General features: G+C 34.1%; 1 protein-coding gene across 1 annotated transcript in view; it reads right to left on the bottom strand.

Annotated features, from left to right (window-relative positions):
- The window catches only part of LOC150107530 (uncharacterized), an 82,776-nt gene that overhangs the window by 17,517 nt on the left and 45,562 nt on the right, over positions 1-19,697 (bottom strand). Inside the window, exons 3-10 of the mRNA XM_090392123.1 lie at positions 11,689-11,895; positions 11,433-11,528; positions 7,717-7,842; positions 5,580-5,867; positions 5,341-5,472; positions 4,272-4,448; positions 2,550-2,729; positions 1,727-1,906 (exon numbers count right to left, since the gene is read on the bottom strand). Of these exons, the coding sequence (XP_090248249.1) occupies positions 1,727-1,906; positions 2,550-2,729; positions 4,272-4,448; positions 5,341-5,472; positions 5,580-5,867; positions 7,717-7,842; positions 11,433-11,528; positions 11,689-11,895 (1,386 nt within the window). The remainder of the gene's footprint in view (positions 1-1,726; positions 1,907-2,549; positions 2,730-4,271; positions 4,449-5,340; positions 5,473-5,579; positions 5,868-7,716; positions 7,843-11,432; positions 11,529-11,688; positions 11,896-19,697) is intronic.

Genomic DNA, 19,697 nt, shown 5'->3' with positions numbered 1-19,697 from the left:
GGCATGGGATAACCGTATTAATGATAACAGGCTAGATTATAAAAGAAAACCTGATGGAACCGATGATGTGAACTATAGTACGATACGGCTGACTGATAGGAAAGTATAGGGAAAATATCCATGTCCAGCAAGGGCATTGCATTATCAAACCAGAAAAAAAAATTCCATGTTGCACTGAGATTTTGGATATTCTCTAGGATTATATCAGTTTTAGCTGGTAAGTTAACTATTTTCTTTCTTCTAATCACTTGATTTTCATTTATATAAAATAGTATTAAAAACTTTAAATCATTGGCATTTCGGTGTCAATGATTTGAAGTAATAATATCTAAAAATATACCAATTAGTCAAACAAAGCTTGGAGGTTAGCGTCCGCTAACCTCAAATCAAATATTAATTAGATTTGAGGTTAATACAAAAATCAAATATTACACACAAGTGACTTTAAAATATGGAATGCCATAGGGCAGTGGTTCTTAACTTGGGCGGTAGCGGCCCCTGGAGGCGTGTGAACGCTGAGGAAGGGTGTTAAGTGGTTAGGGGCGGTATAATTATCTTATTGAGTCATTAACCTAGTGTAAAATTGAGCAGAGGGCTCCAAGCCATAAAAATAGTTGAAAGGGGGCGCTATGTGCAGTAGTTCTTAATAAGTTAAAAACCACTGCACATAGGGGAACATAAGGAATTTCCTTTTGGGAGAGAATACACACAAAAAAGTAATGTATGACAACATCATATAATGTAACAGTATAGTATACCGTATAATGTAATGTATAACAATATCAAACATTACATGAACATGCAAACTATGTCGAAGTAAGAAGGAACAACATGCATAATAAAGTTAAAAGAGAGCTCTAAATTTATTGTATTTCCATGAATGTAAAGGAGAATGATTTTACATGAGTTTAAAAACCACTATATCTACTTTTGCGTGAAAAATGCTTAAAAGCGATGGTTTTGAATCATTAAAGAACTATTGTATTATATTTTCAAAAACCGGACAATATATCCATGAGGCTTCGTACATTTCTATGCAAATCTACATTTTCACGAGGGAATTGAATAAGCCTTAGAATTCAGTTAAGATTTAACCATAGCTAATCCATGTTGCCTCTAGCTATTCTACCATGTGGCTTCAAAGCTTTTGTTGAACTATGAGCGATTCAGTGATTTACACTAAAGTGAATTCTTCCTAATTTGAAAGTTAGGAACAAGACATGTAAATATCAAGAAAATTTGAAAGTAAAAAAGTAAGCATAACTCGGGTTAAGATTTTAAGGATTAGAAAACTCGAATGGAAATGGGTACTTTTGATATTAATAAATACAACATTTACTATTCTCGAAATGGAAGATAGATAGAAAAATGGAGACGCAACTTCGCATGAAACAGGAATAAAGCATATATGGTGAATGTGACACTCATACAAAATGTATGCACCACTACAGACGCAAGAGAAGAATTAAGATGTACCTGCAATAAGCAGTCAATGATACTTGAATACCTACACTGGTGAAGATTATTTTTATATCCGATTGCATTATTCTTACGAATACGAATGACTTCGAAAATGTCAAAACAGTTTGAATACATAAGATACTAATCAAAAGATTAGTTCTTAAATTTAGGCTGGTATACATCATTACATTCTACTGTAACTTAACTTAATAAATATACTGTATATCAATTGAGCAAACAATCTAAAGCGACTGCAGTTACTTACTTTCGCATATCGGGGCTTCTCCATCCCAGTACCCACTAGCCACACACGTAATAGTATCTTTACCGACTACTTGATAACCTGGAGAACAAGCATAGCGAGCGGAAGTGCCATATACCGTGGTATTTGTAGATAGAAAGAATTTGCCGTGGGATGTAGGAGGAGGTGGTCGACAGAAGATAGCTATAAGATAAATTAAGAAATTTAAACCAAAATCTTCTGTAATGAATTTCAAGTGACAATGATAACTAATTTGAAAATTAATGAATCTTAATTGTAGACCTCACAGAGCTTTGACGGTTAGTTTCATAAAACTTCTTTTTCTGATAATTTAACGAATTATTAATTAAATTTTATTGTTTAGCATGCAACCAGGATGTATGTATGGCGTGTGCTATAGGCGCACGGACTCACAGTGTATCCTAGTTCTGGGATCTGAAAATATAGCCCTACTAAAACTACTTAGTTTGTAAGTTTTCTATTTAAGACTAAATAGTGATTCAAAAACACTATTGGCTCCATTTTTGTGTGTGTGTATGTGTGTTAGCTTCACAAGAGCGATGAAAAATAATTCTAGACTTTTGTTGGGCTAAATACGATTTAAAAAAGTCAGCCACCAGAGTTAAAAATGAATTTTGTTTTCATTACGAATTATAAAGCGAAGATTAAATGACTAAAATCGTTTCCTTCCCTATTTGACTTTGAAAGACAAAGAGAAAAGCAGGTGTTTATTTTAAGTTAACTTAGAATTATTTTTTACATGATAAGAAAAGAAATTTGTAAAATCATTGTGCATAACACAATAAAAGGAACAGATTTCACTTACGATCGCATCTTGGTGGAGGACCATTCCACTTTTCGTCTACATCACAAACCAGATTTCCTCTCCCCACTAGAACATGTCCTTCACCACAGTGGTACTGTACAGAGCTCAAGTAATATCGAGTATTGTTCAATAAGTTGTATCCACCGTTCTGAATTCGAGCTGGTAAGCCACATTCAAGATCTAAAAAAGAAAATGTTATCACTGGTTAAATTTGAAATGTGAGAAAAATCTACGTCTGTATAGCGTAATGCATAAAATTAATTCATCTAATGGGTTCGAGAGTAATCCAAACTGCTTATCTATATTACACAGAATCCATTTTAGATCGGTTTAGATCAAATTACACGACGAATTTTAAATTTCAGAGCTTGTAACTATAACCTACTCATTGGTATATCCACGGAAGGTAAGAACGTAATTGTGTGTGTATGTATGTATGTATGTGTGTATATATATATATATATATATATATATATATATACGACAACTCAACAGTTTCAAACAGTGAAGTGACACAGAATAACTGGAAACCAATTTACTCTCGGTACAAACGATTGATTAGCATTTAAGTATCTGCAGTGATAACAGTGCCATATTGTTAGATCAAAAATTTACTGAGATCTGAAAGGACTCTTCTCATCTCTCCTTTTGAAATAGGCCATTCTGATAGCGATTTTAAGATGCTTCCTCTACCCACTATCCCGTTAGTAAGTTAGTTTACAAATGTGCCAAAAAGTGACACGCGATATTTATCTGTTACGCCACGAAATATATGTACGGTTCTATATCCTGAATGAACGTTTATTTTGAAAGAGGAAATTGTGTAGTGAATCAGTAATCTTTGTAACTAAAGAAAGATCAAATTCCAATTCAACATATTTTCCTCTGCGTCTCACATATAGTCAGAGATAATTGTTAGTTGAGTGCCGTGCGAAATACAAATCGACTATATTTACCCAAAATAATATCATTTTATAGCGAAATAAGACATCTCAGAAGATTCTCCTCATTCAATTTGACTAAGAAAGAATTCTGAATGAAATTCCACTTTCACTTTAACCGGTTTAGCTCAATGATCTGTGCTAGCCAAATAATTTGGCTGGATATAAACCTAATTAAAGATCTGACAGGATGGTTAACCTCTAAGTCAGTTTTGCTGGATGAAAAATTCCTCATACGCTCTGTGTGAGACTGGCTAACTTGACTTCTACTTAGAAGGCGTTAAAGGTTCTTTCGGTTTTAGATGGGATATTCAAGTGCATTTTTCCAAGCGGGCAGGGGAGAGTTGTGGTAGTTGATACTGACTGAGTTACAAGGAATTTTAATGAAACTCGGTTTATGATTTATATCGGTTTATAACCGGTTTAATGTATTTGCACTTCCAGTTTATTATAGACAAAACCTAAAATTAATAAAAATATATATTTTATTAGCATATAAATTAAAATGACAGAATGAATATTTCACCTTGGCTGAAAATAAATATAAATAGTTTTAGCTTCACCACCCCCTCCTCCATTTTTGTAGGTTTAGCATCCTTGCTATAAAAAAAAATCACTTGAGGCTTCCTGTGGAGAGAAAGAGATTTGTAGAAAGTTATAACTTGTTGCTAATAACTATTAAAATTTTCCCGAATGTAGTCTAGTCTATTTTGTCGTATATTATTTTTACATAAAGTTCAAATTATTAGTAATGAGGAAGTGTGGGATAGACAACACTTACATCTACATTTTGGAGGAAATTCGCTGAAGAAACCATTGGTAAGGCAAGTTCTAATGTTTGGTCCAACTAGCAAGTGGCCAGGTGCACAACGATACTCAATCACGGAACCGATTTCGAAACTACGAGCGATAATGGTGGAATTCGATGGCCTTTCAGGTTTACCGCAAGTGGCTGGTTCTGTAAAGAAAAATTTCATTATACTCATTTTATAGTAAAAATATATTAGACAATGGCATCAACGCAATACAGTATGAGCAGTAATCTTTGCAAAGTTTACGTATTGTAAACTTTTTCCAATCAAACTGTTGCTTTCCTAAGAGCCAAAGAAATACAGTGTGTGCATGTGTTAGAGTATTATTTTTCTACTGGAATTTATAATTAAGTGTTAAAATACCAAGAAATGAAATAACACACATTGAATTTGAGCAGCTTTGAATCAAAACTCAGATGCAATTTGCATTTCATAAAATCAAACGTCATATTTCTTAAAAGTGTGAATGGGGTGGATGAACCTACAACACAGCAGAACTAGTACATAACTATCATTCTCCAACAATGCACTTAAACTTGTTTTTGATTAGATTATATCTGGAATAATACGCTAATGAATATTGAAATCTGTTTGAGGGCGCATTAAGATATGAGAACAGTCAATGAAAATGAGTGCCATGATCCGAGGAAGTAAATGTAAAGATAAAGGGCTGTGAGGTAAGATTAATGGCCTTATACTCAAACACCGAATGCATTCAGAAGGCAGTCTGTGGAAGCGGGTAATTTATGAAATCTTTTTTTGAATCAGCTTAAAACGCTGCCGGCAGAGTGGATTTTTGTCATGGCATTTAAGAACAAACGGCATCTAGCGAGCGAAAAAATGCTCTCAAGAACTTCACTAAAGTGAGATCGCGAATAAAATAATTGTCTTTAAATTCAACACATTCATTATATTAAAATCTGGTCTGTAGCAAAAACAGTCAATTTTTACACCGCATATATTCCTTCATTAGTTAACATGTAAAAAAAAGTAATGAGGTTTTCTCTTCTCACAATTAGTATGAGAAGTATCACTTACTGTGTTGACAGATGAAGTTGAGATTGAGATTACAACTTGTATCTGACCAAAGCCATCCCTTGGCACCATCAAATCGAGAACAGTTCTCATTGGTTCCGGGAAGATTCCAAAATGATATTGTGATGTCTTTACCTGAGAAAAGAAAAGAGTTTCTTTAATGAATTTCTAAGTGACTGAACATCTGAAGATATAACATCGCAGTTTCAGATTACAGTTATCACTTCTATTCTACGACTTACCGTTTATCCACTTCCAATTATTTCTGTCACGTGGATCCCTGATGGCACCCATCCAGTACTGTCCACTGGGATCATTTCGGTGTCTACGATACAATTCCCAACTGAGAAAACCTTGAAGGGCTGGATTTGTCTCATCTATAAGGCTTCCTCCTCTTATCTCGCAAAATCGCTTGGAATTGGCAAAATTTAGAGGCTGATTGTTGTAGAAAACGTAGCATTTTCCATTGTAGGTGGCAGTGCTGCCCAATGGTTGATCTCGGAATGATGGACATCTTTCGATTGGGAGCGCTACGGAATTAAAAAAATATCAATCATTGAGATCGTTCTATAAAATTACAGGTTAAACCCATGACATTTCTTTAATACACTGGCTTATTCAAATTAAAATGATTTAGCTTTCTCGAGCATAATTTAAAAAACATGAACAAATTCTAAAGCCATTACAGTTAGTTTAAATGTTAAATTTAGTCAAAGATGTTACTTCGGAGAAAGAATTAATGAAATAAAACTTTATATCGCTTATTACAGAAAGTGAAAATAATATTTACAAGTATCTGCTCCCCTTCAATTTCAGCGAAAAACCATCAATATGAAATGAGCAATTTCTATTTTATCCACACAAAGAAGTTGAATTAATGCAAACGTCAGCCATCCTGATCTAGTTAACATGGCTGAGTTAATAATGGCAATTAATTATCCTCAACTATGCCATCATTAATCATATGTTGCCGTTCGCCAAGTCCATTTCACTTCTGCTGCTCTGATGCAGCAGTGGTGAAACGAAAGTCCGAGATCTGTCTTAATATCCACTTTGTTGCAATCTTGTTATGTGGTAAATAGTAAAAGATTGCAGGCATACATCCAGATGTGGAAAAAGCAGAACAAGGTATGGAGACATCTGAAATGTTGCTCTTGACATCGGATCGTATCTAGCATCGATATCTAAGCAAATTGTCGCCAGTTAGTGTGCCTTCCATTCTGCAAATATACAGTTTTTTTTGGATAGTTGGATGGATTCTATCACCCACTTCTTACTGACTAATAACCATATCTCTAGTGAAATATTTGCATTCGAAGAATAACGCAGCGTATTCAACTCGCCACTATCTACGCGTCTCATTCCCAGAACACATGTTATTAAACTGTCGGAAACAACATACCTGAAAGTGTCACCACTACTACTATTGTTTAGAAGTGCAAAGAATAATTAATGATCATCATAGTTGGGGATAATTAATTGCAATTATTAACTCAGCCCTGTAGAGTGGTTAGTGTTTTTTTTTTTTCCCAACGATCAACAGAATATAGGTTTGAATCTCACTGCTGACAGGCATGCTTTTCAATATCTAAATTTAAAGATGATTTTGATCATCTTGATGTAAAGCTGCTTATTAGAAGCAGCTTTACCTGAAATTGCTCAAAAAGTTTAATATTTGGTGTTCTTTCGAGCAAATGTTTTTTCCTGGCTCTTAGTCTACCCATATATGATAGTTTTACAACCCTTTTTCATGGATTAAATTCAAGTGTGCGCACACAGCTTCTCATACATCGTATTCTGCTATTCCTAGAGAGTAAATTAGATCGAAATTTTTCCTACATGTAATGACCTGCTTCCCCATGAATAATTGATAGCAAACATTGCATACTCCAGCGAAATATGACCTACGTATCTATTTGACAGATTCCACACAATTCACTCAAAACGATTTCATTAAAAGCACTCTCTCGTTCTCGTGATGTTTCACTGTTATGCTAAAGGTGTACTGCAAGTTGAACCACAGAGATGAGTTTTTATTAATTTTGGATAAGAATAATTTTTTTTATACCTGATATAATTTGCGTACATGGATAGAAAAATTAAAAAAAGATTTATTTCAATTCCACTTTATGTTGATATGTGGAACTCCATTTATTCTTTACAAAAATCGATCCGTACATATCCTTATTATCAGTGAATGGAGATACTCAAAGTGCTTTGTACATACTAACAGAAACTTAAATCATAACAGCTCATCACCTGAATTCTAAATAGATTATTATTTTATCAAAGCAGAAAGGGCCGAAAGTTCAATGACAGTGACAATTTTCAAAACAGATGAAATAATGTTTTACGGTTGTCAATTCGGATGACACCTACCTTGATCTGTGTAGACAAAAGTCTCGCATATAGACAACGGATTTCCAGGAGGGCCTTCCATATGAATGCTAACAAAAGCGCCTGGCATGGCTGTTGTACATGGCAGAAAAAGTGGACGACCTTCCTCTGTTCGGAGAAAAATGTAGTACATTGAAGTTGAATACAGTATTAATAATATAATTCTTAAAATACGAGTACTCGTAACTATAACAAAATACGATTAAGTACAGGCGTAGTAAAAGTAACTTCCAATCTAATTAACAATGAATTTAATGGAATATTAAAAAAAAAAATAATAAATGCTGTTTCTTCCTCCTTAAAAATAAGGATTTTAAAGATTTCACTACAACACATCGTTCAGACCATTTTCATGGTAAGTAAACCGTACTGTCCTTTTGGCCAAGTTTGAGGGAGGGGAGTTGGCGTTTTGTATCTTGCAACTTCCTCTATACTTCAGAACATGTACGATAACTCGGGCCTGAACGGCGCGTGCCCGACGATGATCAAGAGTATTCGTAATAAATGATTATTCATTATAGTGAAAGATCAATTATGAAAATAATGTGTCTACACTTAAGTGAAATTAATAATATATTCTGAAAATTACAAATGATAGTACGAAAAAATTTCGAATATTCTTGACGAATATGATTATCCATATCCTGCACAGCCTCTAAAAGAACTGTTTTTTTTTTGGGGGGGGGGGTTATAACACTACTTCCCTTCTCTCCCGTTCAACTCCTACCACTTTACAATTCCCAAATCCGCTTAAAATACTGAAATATTGTTCTTACATTTGGTGTGGTGTATCCAAAAGCTCTAAGAATTTTTGACTCTATACAGAAGTTGGCAAATCCACCTAATAGATAACTCCTCCTCCCTCTCAAACTCCTTCCAGTCACTTTCTCATAAGTTTCTGTATTATGCTTTTCATAGATATTTTCATGGGCGTTGCTCCATTGAAGTGGATATTATTCTTCGGCATTTCCTCTAATCATGTAGAAAGCATGAGCGATATCAGTGGTCAGCATCTATATATAAGTTCAACTCCAAGCATATCGAACCAGCTTTTCATTTTTGGTCTTTCATTCTATGTACCTCTGTGATTTAGAACAGCCTTTCCCATACTGATGCCCGACTTAATATAACCATCACGTGGTTGCTTATTTCTTAAATCATGTGTAGTTTGTTTACTACAAACAAGTTACCCCCCAAAATTTATGGAATTTGTATTTATATTGCATTTTAATTTATTTGTAATGATAAACAATGGTACGTTATTATGCCACTTATGCGTATAAATTAAGTTTATTCTGGCAGTCTAAACTATTTTTTATTGTTTAATTATGGCGTGGCCAAAATCGTGTAGTTCGACCTCGAGGCATATTGTAACTGAACAGTTCGAAATATATGTAACACACTAGGCCATTCAGAAAACTTTGTAAACACGGCATTGACTGGTTCAGAGTTTATAGGCAAGCAACATCATTCTAAGATCATGCACGTTTCAAAACATCACGCTCATTGATTTAGAAACACTGCGTCAATCCATTAAGGTAATCATGCCACAAGCGCTTCTAGCTTGTCCGCAGAACTTTGTACTCCAAGGGAAACTGTGCAACGTCATTTTTACAAACTTGACAAAAGGAATTGTCGAAATGTTATGAATGAATTAACATCGGAAGATCGAATCTCGCGTATGTCAGTAAAGAAATTTCTCGCCATTACTTGGACCAAATGTTTTTGCAATTATTTATATGTAATGAAAAGCGAGACTACAGAACAGTAATTAACTTGGGCGAAATAGCACTTCCTGTATGTTCGTGAAGAGGATCAAAATACTGGATATTTGATGGTCGAGGGCAAAGTCCAGTTTAATCTGGTTCCAGGAAAGTATCATCAACGTCGTCCTCTCTTCTCAATGAGTTAATGCCACTCAGCACTGACCAATTGAAAGACAATGTTAAACTAAACCACAAGCAGCAATTCGGACGAAAAAAATATTCTTAAAGAATACATCTAGATCTACTACCATCTGCTTCAATTCCTGACAAGAGGTTGAGGAAGTAAGTGTAACCAGCTTTTTTTTTCCGACATGAAGTCCCAAGTATGGTGTCGTAAATGGAATGAACTGCTCAGAGAAAAGATGGATCAAGATCATAGGAACACAATGACATATTTTATTGAATAACACATTATGAAAATTATAGAAACAACTACCGCGTTTGAGTAAAACTTTAGTTTAATATAAGCTAAAATAGACACTACGTTTCGACCTTCACATTAGGATCATCATCTGGAGTATATACGCATATATATACAAAAAACAAGCAGCACTACAATCCATGGCGTGCTAAAGTTACTGATTAACCGTTAAAAACTATTGGCCTGACCTCTGGCATAAAAAATATTATGTTATAAAATTAAATTAAAGCTGGAGAACAACATATTCACATATATAATTTTTTTAAGTATAATATAATTTATAGTTAATCAGTATTGATAGTGGTCAATAAAAGGTGAAAATTGCTTAGAATCCTGAAGTTAGAGTTTATTGGAATACTAAGTGGGCTGAATGTTTGCTATCCAAATTTTTGGCATTTTAATGCCACAATTATTGTTAAGATTGGGGTGGTTAATCAAAATTTCACATGCTTCTTTGAACTTTCGTTCACACCAAGTTTTTGTATGATGTAAAGAACAAGTGCTTTTCCAATCAATTTGGTGTAGGATGTTAAGAGTGTGATCTGAGAGGCCTGCTTCTCCAAAATTGTTAAATTTAATGTGTCGCGTGCGTTCTTTTTTACGGATAGGGATTGTACGTCCAATGTAAGGTAAGTTACAGCTGCAATAAATGCAATAAACTCCTGGGTGTGCCCATTGGGGAGAGGATCTTTAGAGGAGTTGATGGCACACATTCATCCCACTTAGTTCTCCAGCAAACTATCTTCAGGACTAAGCAATTTTCAGCTTTTATTGGCCACTATCAATACTGACTAGCTATAAATTATATTATACTTTATATTTATATATAATATGTGAACATGTTGTTCTCTAGAATTAATTTAATTTTGTGACCTAATAATAATAATAATAATAATAATAGAGGACTAGCTTTGTTGTAGTAAGGGTTTTTTAAAGAAAAACATAGTTCAGGCCAATAGTTTTAATGGTTAATCAGTAACTTTAGCACGCCATGTATATTGTAGTGTTACTTGTCTTTTTTGTATATATATATATATATATGTGTGTGTACTCCAGATGATGACCTTTATGTGAAGGTTGAAACGTCGAGTGTCCTCAACGCTAACGCGGTAGTTGTTTTCATAATGTCTTTGAATCATCGTGTAAGCATGAAGGAAATGATTTATTGAATAACGTTTATCAAATGTAACGTTCTAACGTGTTCAAATATCCGTATATTCCAAAACCATTTGGGTTATCCTTGTATACTAAGATTTAAATAGTTTTATATTTAACTTTGTGGGCGAAAAGATAGATAAATGAAATGGTTCGTTAAACATTGACGCTATTTTCATCAGTAAACTTTAATTTTTTTTAATTTGAAATTATTCTCCAGTGAAGCTTCCCTGTTATTCATATATTGTATTACAATAAACTTATTTTCTACCGATGGCTTAACTTTTAAAAAGGTAATAGGTTTGAACACAGAGTTCATCCAATTAAGACGATTAATAACTTAAAAAAAAACTTACCAAGGTACCCATTGAACCTATTACATACTGGATTTACCCCCAAATCAGGACGGTTATTTCCTACTCGTACAATAAGAGTCGCAGGTCTGTTGTTGGCTGGAAAAAAAAAAAAGAAAACTATATAGGAACCAGTGTAACTCATCAAAATATAGTAACGTAACTGTATAAATTGCACTCGAGTTATTGGATTTTTTTTTTTTCCAATTCTAACTTAAAACTTATATCACAACATTTATAAACAATTACTTACAACAACACGATGTGCCGAAATCCACTCGTACAAGTTGAACCATGTAAGGTTCTAGGAGATTGACATACCACCAAGGTGTCCTCTCAGCTTCGGTCATGGTACAAGTTTCCGCATTAAAGAAAGTGCTAGTGCTGCCATCTATGGCCTTCTGAGGTATTCCCTTGCCTACAACAGAGGACTGCATAGGTGCTTTGCCTGCCGCTATATTAAGAACTGAAAGATTAAAATATAAGGCGTCAAACAGAAGATAAAGCCTGTACCTATTTTGTTAGGAATGTGCACACACATTTACCAACACCTTCAAAAACATTTATAATTATATTTGCTTATGTACAAATATTATAATCGTTGGGAAAAAAAAAAGTGAGAACGAATAAGACATCCTATACACTGAAATTCGAGATAGGTGTGATTCGCCACAATTTAGTCAGTATATGGAACCTTCTGTTCATCCCCCAATCCTGCACTGAAACCAACTCAAATTGTTGATGTAAGGTTGGTTTCCTTCTGGGTGCTCCAGTTTTCGCCTTAAAAAGCTAAAACCGGATGTGAACACATTTTGGTTTCAACTTTGTAGTTGAGCTCATGTTGTTGCCACCCTAGATGAATAGAAGTTACCTGAAGGAACATCAATAATAAAACAACTAGGAAAATCCTCAATGTTAATTGATATCTCAGAGGAGGTACTTAAAATTCAAGTCATTCTGAATGTTATAAGCTACTATTATTTTCTATATTCCTATAATAACCCATAAAGCATTACTTAGCTTGTTCAAGTGGATGGAATCAGTAAATTACGTGACGTTTCGTATCGATTGTATTTGAACATCGAATCAAAACTCATTATTTCCTTCTTTAATATAATTGGTTTGTTTACTTGATAACCAGTACTCTATCGATTATACAAACAGTTTGATTCGACCTACTTCTAAGGATCAACCAGGGTTGTGAACCCACGTGCAGTCTTTCCATGGTTCGTGCAGATTATAAAGTTGCAAGTTTTCCTTCAGCTTACATTGCATGCTACTTATCCCACGTTAATGGGACATTAGAGGATTGGGGGGGGGGGGGCTTCCCCTCACCAAATGACAGTTGAGCGACACCTACAGAGCAGCAACGATACAAACGTAACGATAGTAACGCACGAGCGTCAATTGCAGCCCTAACCTGCACTTGCTTTTTTTTTTCCTCGAAAACAACTCGGGTCAACGGACGCTAACGCATTCCATTAAGTTAGAGGAAGAGCCCTCGCCATGTGATGTAAATACTGATCGGATTCTCAATCCTGGAGCTACTTTGATAGCAGTGTAAGCAATTTGGGGGGAGGGGAGGGGAAGGGAGAATCCTTCAGGGTGTCTGTTCCGGTTGTAAGATTCCCGAGCTTATTTGAATTCCGGTTATTCGTCATCTAACCTTACGGGCATGCTGAAACTACGTGTGAGAGCAAGATCACGCCTCATATAACCACCGGAAGGAAAGAATGTAGAACAGAATCGGCAGTAACAGTTTGACAAGTATTTTGTAAAATTTCAAATCGGCAGTGATGAAGTCAATTGGTTTAAGAAGTGATTCGGAAAATTAGTACTTGTAGTTATCTAGAATATCATTTGCTGGTCATTTTTCGCGAAGTATTACATAGTTACGAATCACTTAAAAAGAACGAAATGTCATTTCGTTTCCTCAGGTTCGACACAAATTAAATGCCGTTTCAGCATGAGTGATGGAGTGTGGATAGTAACGAATTAAAAGTTGCTTGCTTTGAATGGGAAGAACAAAGCCACTCACTTAGTTTTAGTCAAAAAAATTCGTTATTAAGGAAAATAATTATGATTATTGTCTATTAATAATTCATGTGTATGTTAATTTAACGCCAGCTCGATTCAGTGTTAAAGGCTAAAGTATAATACAAAAAAATAGTTCGTAACACCGCATGCTTCGTTGGTAACGCTAACGATGTGTAGATGGCAAGATTGAATATAAAAAGTATTCAGTTGCCATATCGTCTTCAGTTAAAGATTAACTAATCGCTTACTACGCAATACAAATAAAAGAAAAAATCGAATGAGATGCATCAGTTTTTATGAAAGGTCACATCAGAAGAAAGTCACTATCATGCTTGTTTTAATTAAAAAAAAAAAAATCTATTCTGTAAATTCGTTCACAAATTCATCTCCAAAATGCATTTTGAGAATGAATTTTATAGATTGTTTCTTACTTTTAGATCTGTTTTGAAATTTATCTCAAGTGAGAAACACAGAACTTAAACTATACTAAACAATCAGTTAATCAGATTATTATATATACTAATATAAAATTAAACGGTAGATGTGTTTCCATCGTGTCATTTTTGAATGATATCACGACTTATCTTTTTGTGACATGCGTGTCAATGATATACAACCGATGCCCTAATGTATCTTCCTGAACCACATAATTTTCTTATCTACACAACCACCGTGTTTCATCCTACGCATGATTAGCTGGTGAGCAATTTGCATTCTATTCCATATTCTGGAAGCGATTAGGTTCCGTTTGGATTAAACCGGATTCTCCTTCTACACATTGGAAAAAAACCTATTGCTTCGCTGAAAAAGGAACTAAAAAAATTGCTGAAATATAATCTTCGTAATATTAAATTGATCAATGTTTGAAAATATATTCAAAAGTTTGTATTTTTGTCTTTTTACAATACAAATTAATCTTGCGGGTGATGTTCCCTTAAAACATCCCTTTACTACTAAGCTTTTCTCTAACACAAGTGAGAGAGATCGCTGAACAATTTGAAATCCTTTTGGCGATTTACCTGTATCTCTCGTAGTCTTTTTAATTCATTTCCACTGACTTCAGCAATCTTAGGAGTTGAAAGAAAACTGTAGGAAAACGTATGCAGTGCGGTCTGCTATTCTTTTCACTTTTCTAACTAAATATCACATTCTCAATATGCTCAATCTATTGAGGAAAATCTCACCGGAAGCCCCCGAGATACTTAATACGGCCGTGACCTGAGATCAAATTGTACATGTTTTCTGGTCTCATAGCATTTTTAACTTTGAAAGCAGATGCTGACTCGAGTGGCTTTTTTGTTTTTTTTTAAATAAAGGGCTGCCTTTGCAATGTTTCTAGACAATATATACAAAAAAATGTAAGAAAAGAACGTCGATAATCACGTGGTGTATTAGGTATTTTAATCTTAAGGATATAAAAAAAAATAACTATTAACTTTGTTTCTTGGAAATATTTTTCGTAGACTAAGTCACTCAAAACAAGGAAAATGAATTAAAATCTTCCTTATTTAAGTCCCATTCGCTGAAGAGGTATTGTTGAAATGACAAAGGGCGAATTGCCTTATTACGCACAATTTAAATCAGAGCAAACAAACTAAGTGGAAATTTAACAAGCATTTGGAATGGAATTTGAACCTTTAAAAGTGACGAGTGTTTAAAAGTGAAATGTGTTGCCGGTATTCTTTTCCCATAAAATCAGATGGCCAGAGCATAATTTCACTACTGAACTAGTTTCGTGAAATTCACATATTTCACATCATCAAGAGAAGTGAATGAACTAAAAAATAAGATAACAAATCACGTACAGACACTAAAATATTTGAAAACATGAAAATAATGAAATAAATGTTTCGTTGCGTACGTACATTACTTATATGATTTTTTTTTTTTTAGTTTATTCACTTCTGATGTGAAATACGTGAATTTCACGAAACTAGTTGAGTAGTCAAATTATTTTCTATCCATCTGATTTTATGGGAAAAAAAAAAATACCGGCAACACATTTCTAGAAGATGATTGATTCTGTAATTTTTCCTTTTCATTGCAAAAACAAATCGTTTCTATAAGAGGGGAGGGGAGGAGCAAACTAATGGATACTATATGGATAATCTGTACCTCAGGGAGGTGAATGAGCTAGTAATCAATTTTACTTTTAATAAATTACAATAATATTGCAATGGTCAGAATCACCATATTAACCTCTAAAATACTTTAAAGAGTAAATTCCAAATGATCGAATTTAATTATCAAATTTATCGATTTTAGGTTTTGAATACTTGGGATAAACTGTTCGTTCATTGTGTGGGGCTCAACTACTCATGATTTAAAAATTCAAGTGTAGTATGCATAGATTCATTACAACGTACAATCCTTTAGAACTCTTCTATTTTAGGACAGGTGGCAATTTAGATGAACTTCAGAAAATCTTTTAGAAATGAAGTAACTTATTCATTTGTTTTGGAGAGTAGCAGTTTTTCTAAATTAACTCAATGTTAAAACTAAACAAACAGCAACTCCAGGATGCCGGGGGACGTGATGAAACATGTTACAGCAAAACTAATTACTAATAAAAATGATAAAAGCAGTTAAACTGAGCAATAGTGAAGTAATGTAGGTCCATGCACCAATAATTTAAGTAATATTCAGCATATTACATAAATAATTATTATATATATGAAAAGAACTAATGGTTTTGTTATATTAATAAAAAGTTCGGTTAAAAACTCCGAATGTTAATTCGGACTTCTTAGGCACGTTTTGCAGAATGCGGAAACGCCTTTTAGTATTCGAATACTGATTGTATTCGGGCATATGAAATGAATTGCTGTGACCGCATAATGGAATATTTGATATGAAGATGTTTTGATAAAATTTAGTATATGAGATCTTTCCCAAAATTTGAACCATTAAGGTTGGATTTTAATAGAACAGCAATGAGAGTATTTTTTTTTTTTTAATAAGCAAGAATGAGGTTATAGTAAATTAAGTTACACATATTCTGAACTTTAAAAAGTCAATTCATAGTTAATACAATACTACCTATATATATATATATATATATATATATATATATATATATAGAATACATATAGCTCTCTTCCCCCCCCATCCATCCCCCGACTTCATATATATAATGATTTCGCTGCCAAGAAGAAAGTGATACTGCAGCCAATGTGTGATCCGTACAGAACGTATGCATGTCTTGGTTGAGGTGAAGTCAAACGAGGTGACTACAGAAGGTTGAGAAGGAGCAAACTATTCGAGAAAGTTCTTGAATAGGATCGACGTCATAACACTTTCCTTCCTCGTATTGTGTCCAATATCTGTGGACATTCCGATGGCTATGTACGCTGAATATGAGGGGGAAAACTAATATAGATATGAGTATCAATGTTTGGCAATTCCTTTACCAGTTTCGCTCTGGATTGCGTTCGCATTCCTATTCTGATGGTTAGGAATTCCACTCCAGTTCTCAATGAATGTTTCATGGTTTATCATCATTGACGTTTATTAGCTCCGGGAAAGTGAAAGATGTTAGCCTTCCAGGGATAACTCTTTTTAATAGGACAAGAAACCGAATAGCAAAGAAATCAAGAAGCCAATATTTAGCTTTTCTAATTATTTCGGTTTGCCTTTGATGTGACGCGAGACGAATTTTTTATTTATTTTATTTTATGGGCTGGCTCTCAACACATTCCACAGAGTGGTATACTGTATATCCAGCTGTTTCTAACTGCCCTTGCACTGACATATCTATATGGACTATTCCTCGACAATTTCTGTTAGCGTGGAAATTTCAACTTGTAGTAACTATGCTGGGTTCTGCCTTTTGCTGACTTGACTAAGACATCAAGTTTCCAATATTTTTCTTATCTTGTCCTTGATGTTGCAGTATCGACAGCCGACGTTTTCACCAATTCCCCGTAATGTGATGATGGTGAAAATTGTATCAATCGTTTGCATGTTTTGGCTTGAAGCAAGAAGACAACGTTTTTTAATTTTAAAAAGTGCGCAAGCATAAACGCTCTTAAATATATAATTATGATATTCATATATTGGAAATCTTGAATTGAGTTATTTTGTAACGGTATAATGAAGCCCAACTAGATGGCAAGGAGGTGAACTTATCCTGTAGAATTGTGAAGGTGAACACAAAAATATGCAGCAACTAGTTTTGTCTATCAGCTTTTCCTATTTAAAACTGAAATTCACGAACAAGTTGTCTATTTGGAACGTAAACCTAAGTATTATCAAGCTTATTATTCAACTAGAGTAGGTTTAGGGAAAAATGGCCAATCAAATGTTTAAATTTAACATCTCATCTAACGATACTGTAACATTAAAAATGTTTACAAAGATTGCAAGTGGAATAACTGACTTCAATGCACAATTAACAGGAAGCACAATTTTCCTCAAGCCCCACCTCTTACACAATAACATGGGCGGATTCTCAGGAGTGCCACAAGGGTTGTAAATAAAGATGCGGGCGAAGCCTTTCGATGAGCAAGAGAAAGTGTGTACCTCAATTAAATATTGATATTTATTCCAACGACGTAGTGCATATCCCTCCATTATCTTTCCTGAACCACCAACGTGCCAACTATTCCTGGGCTGATTCTTTCTTGTATAAATTCTAATTAATGAATAACCCAGCTGCATTTAGATCTTTGAAGACCTATTAAACTAAAGTTTATAGTAATTACCTTATCTCTTGAGAATGCTGATAGTTCAGCCTATTTTAAAATGCCAATCAGTGTTTTTTTGTCATTGTCTCCAACAAATTTTCCTCCAAGATTTGTAATATAGCAGCATAGATGGCTACCTGCACTGATATTACATTTTTCTCTTAACTCTAGTTGGGGAGCGCTAAGACACACTTCGACTAATTACGGGGATTTTTAAATTATGTAAGCGATGTTGCTTGCAACACTATTCACATTTCAGATAAGAGGGGGTGTCGGAAAAATTCCATCTATAAATTAAAGAACTTAGATCTTTAGTTCTGAAAAAAAAGCATGTAATTGGCATTTTCTCAAAACAGATAACTAAATTGTCAAAATCATTTCTCTGTTAGTCTAACCTTATAAATTACAATAATAATACCTAAAAATAGCAATGACAAAACAAATTTACGCGAAATACAGGAATGAAAGGTCAAATTTTACCTTTTATTGAAGAACAAAATGAAACAGAGGGCTGAAGAACGATAATGAAAATACTAAGGAGATTCAAAGAACACCACATACAAACTACCTCGGAGGGGGAAAAAAAATGGGAATATGACCGTCTACTGCTATACACCTCAATGTCTTAGGAAGTCCAGTACTAGCAGATGTATTTGAAAGCCAAATCTTACTTATGCACTATTCTAGATCCACGTAAAAAGAAAAGACACTTTCCAATGTCAGTATACTTCAAATAGCCTGATATAATTATGAAGTTTCTCCGGAACCATTTTATTCAAAATCAGGCATGTAATAGTATCAAATAATTTAAAAAAATAAAAGTAAACAATTTCAACTAATTTGTATGAAGTTAGTTTATATAGCATTGTACTTCCATGCTAACTTCTGAGTTTAAAGACGCTTCATTTTAAAGTAATTGTTTAAGAGACTTATATTTAAGCTAGAATCTTAATATTTCACAAGTAAGCGGGTTATTTTATGCATTCGATAGAAATAATTTAGAAATCAAGGTTTTAATTTTTTTCGACAAAAAAAAATGCAAAACGGAAATTTTGTGAAAGGTGTTTAAGGGAATGACTTGAGAACGAGGACTTTCTCTCGTTTCTCAATTTCTTTTACAGAAAAGAGACCACACTGCATAATTACATCCTTATAGTATCTTTTATAGTTCGAATCTGACAAACTACACGCATAGTGTCGGTCTGGTAAGACGATGGGATAGTCCAGTTTTTCAGCCTACGCTGGGGATTCAAATCCCAGAAGCATAAATTTTAGTTAATGTCTAGGTGGGTTGATGAATTTCATTGCCTAGTGCGAGACTGCTATCATGCTTAGTGGAAACTTCGTTTGTCCTCCGGAGCAGGTTGCTTAAATTATCTAATTTTTTATTACCTATATCCATACGGACTAATATTTCGCCATTAAAAACTTATAAGGAGACTAATTAAACAATCAGATTTCCAATGAACAACAAAATACTCAAAGGAAGTGAACGTTGGGAACACCTTTAATCAATCACAAATATAAAAGTGCGGTGGATGATAGC

Source organism: Typopeltis vanoorti, chromosome 4 (assembly GCF_054136105.1).
Source record: "Typopeltis vanoorti isolate ZY-2024b chromosome 4, IOZ_Tvanoo_1.0, whole genome shotgun sequence".
NCBI classification, from domain to species: domain Eukaryota; kingdom Metazoa; phylum Arthropoda; class Arachnida; order Uropygi; family Thelyphonidae; genus Typopeltis; species Typopeltis vanoorti.
Note: the sequence above shows the minus strand (reverse complement) of the source record. Positions and strands in the feature narration are given on the sequence as shown.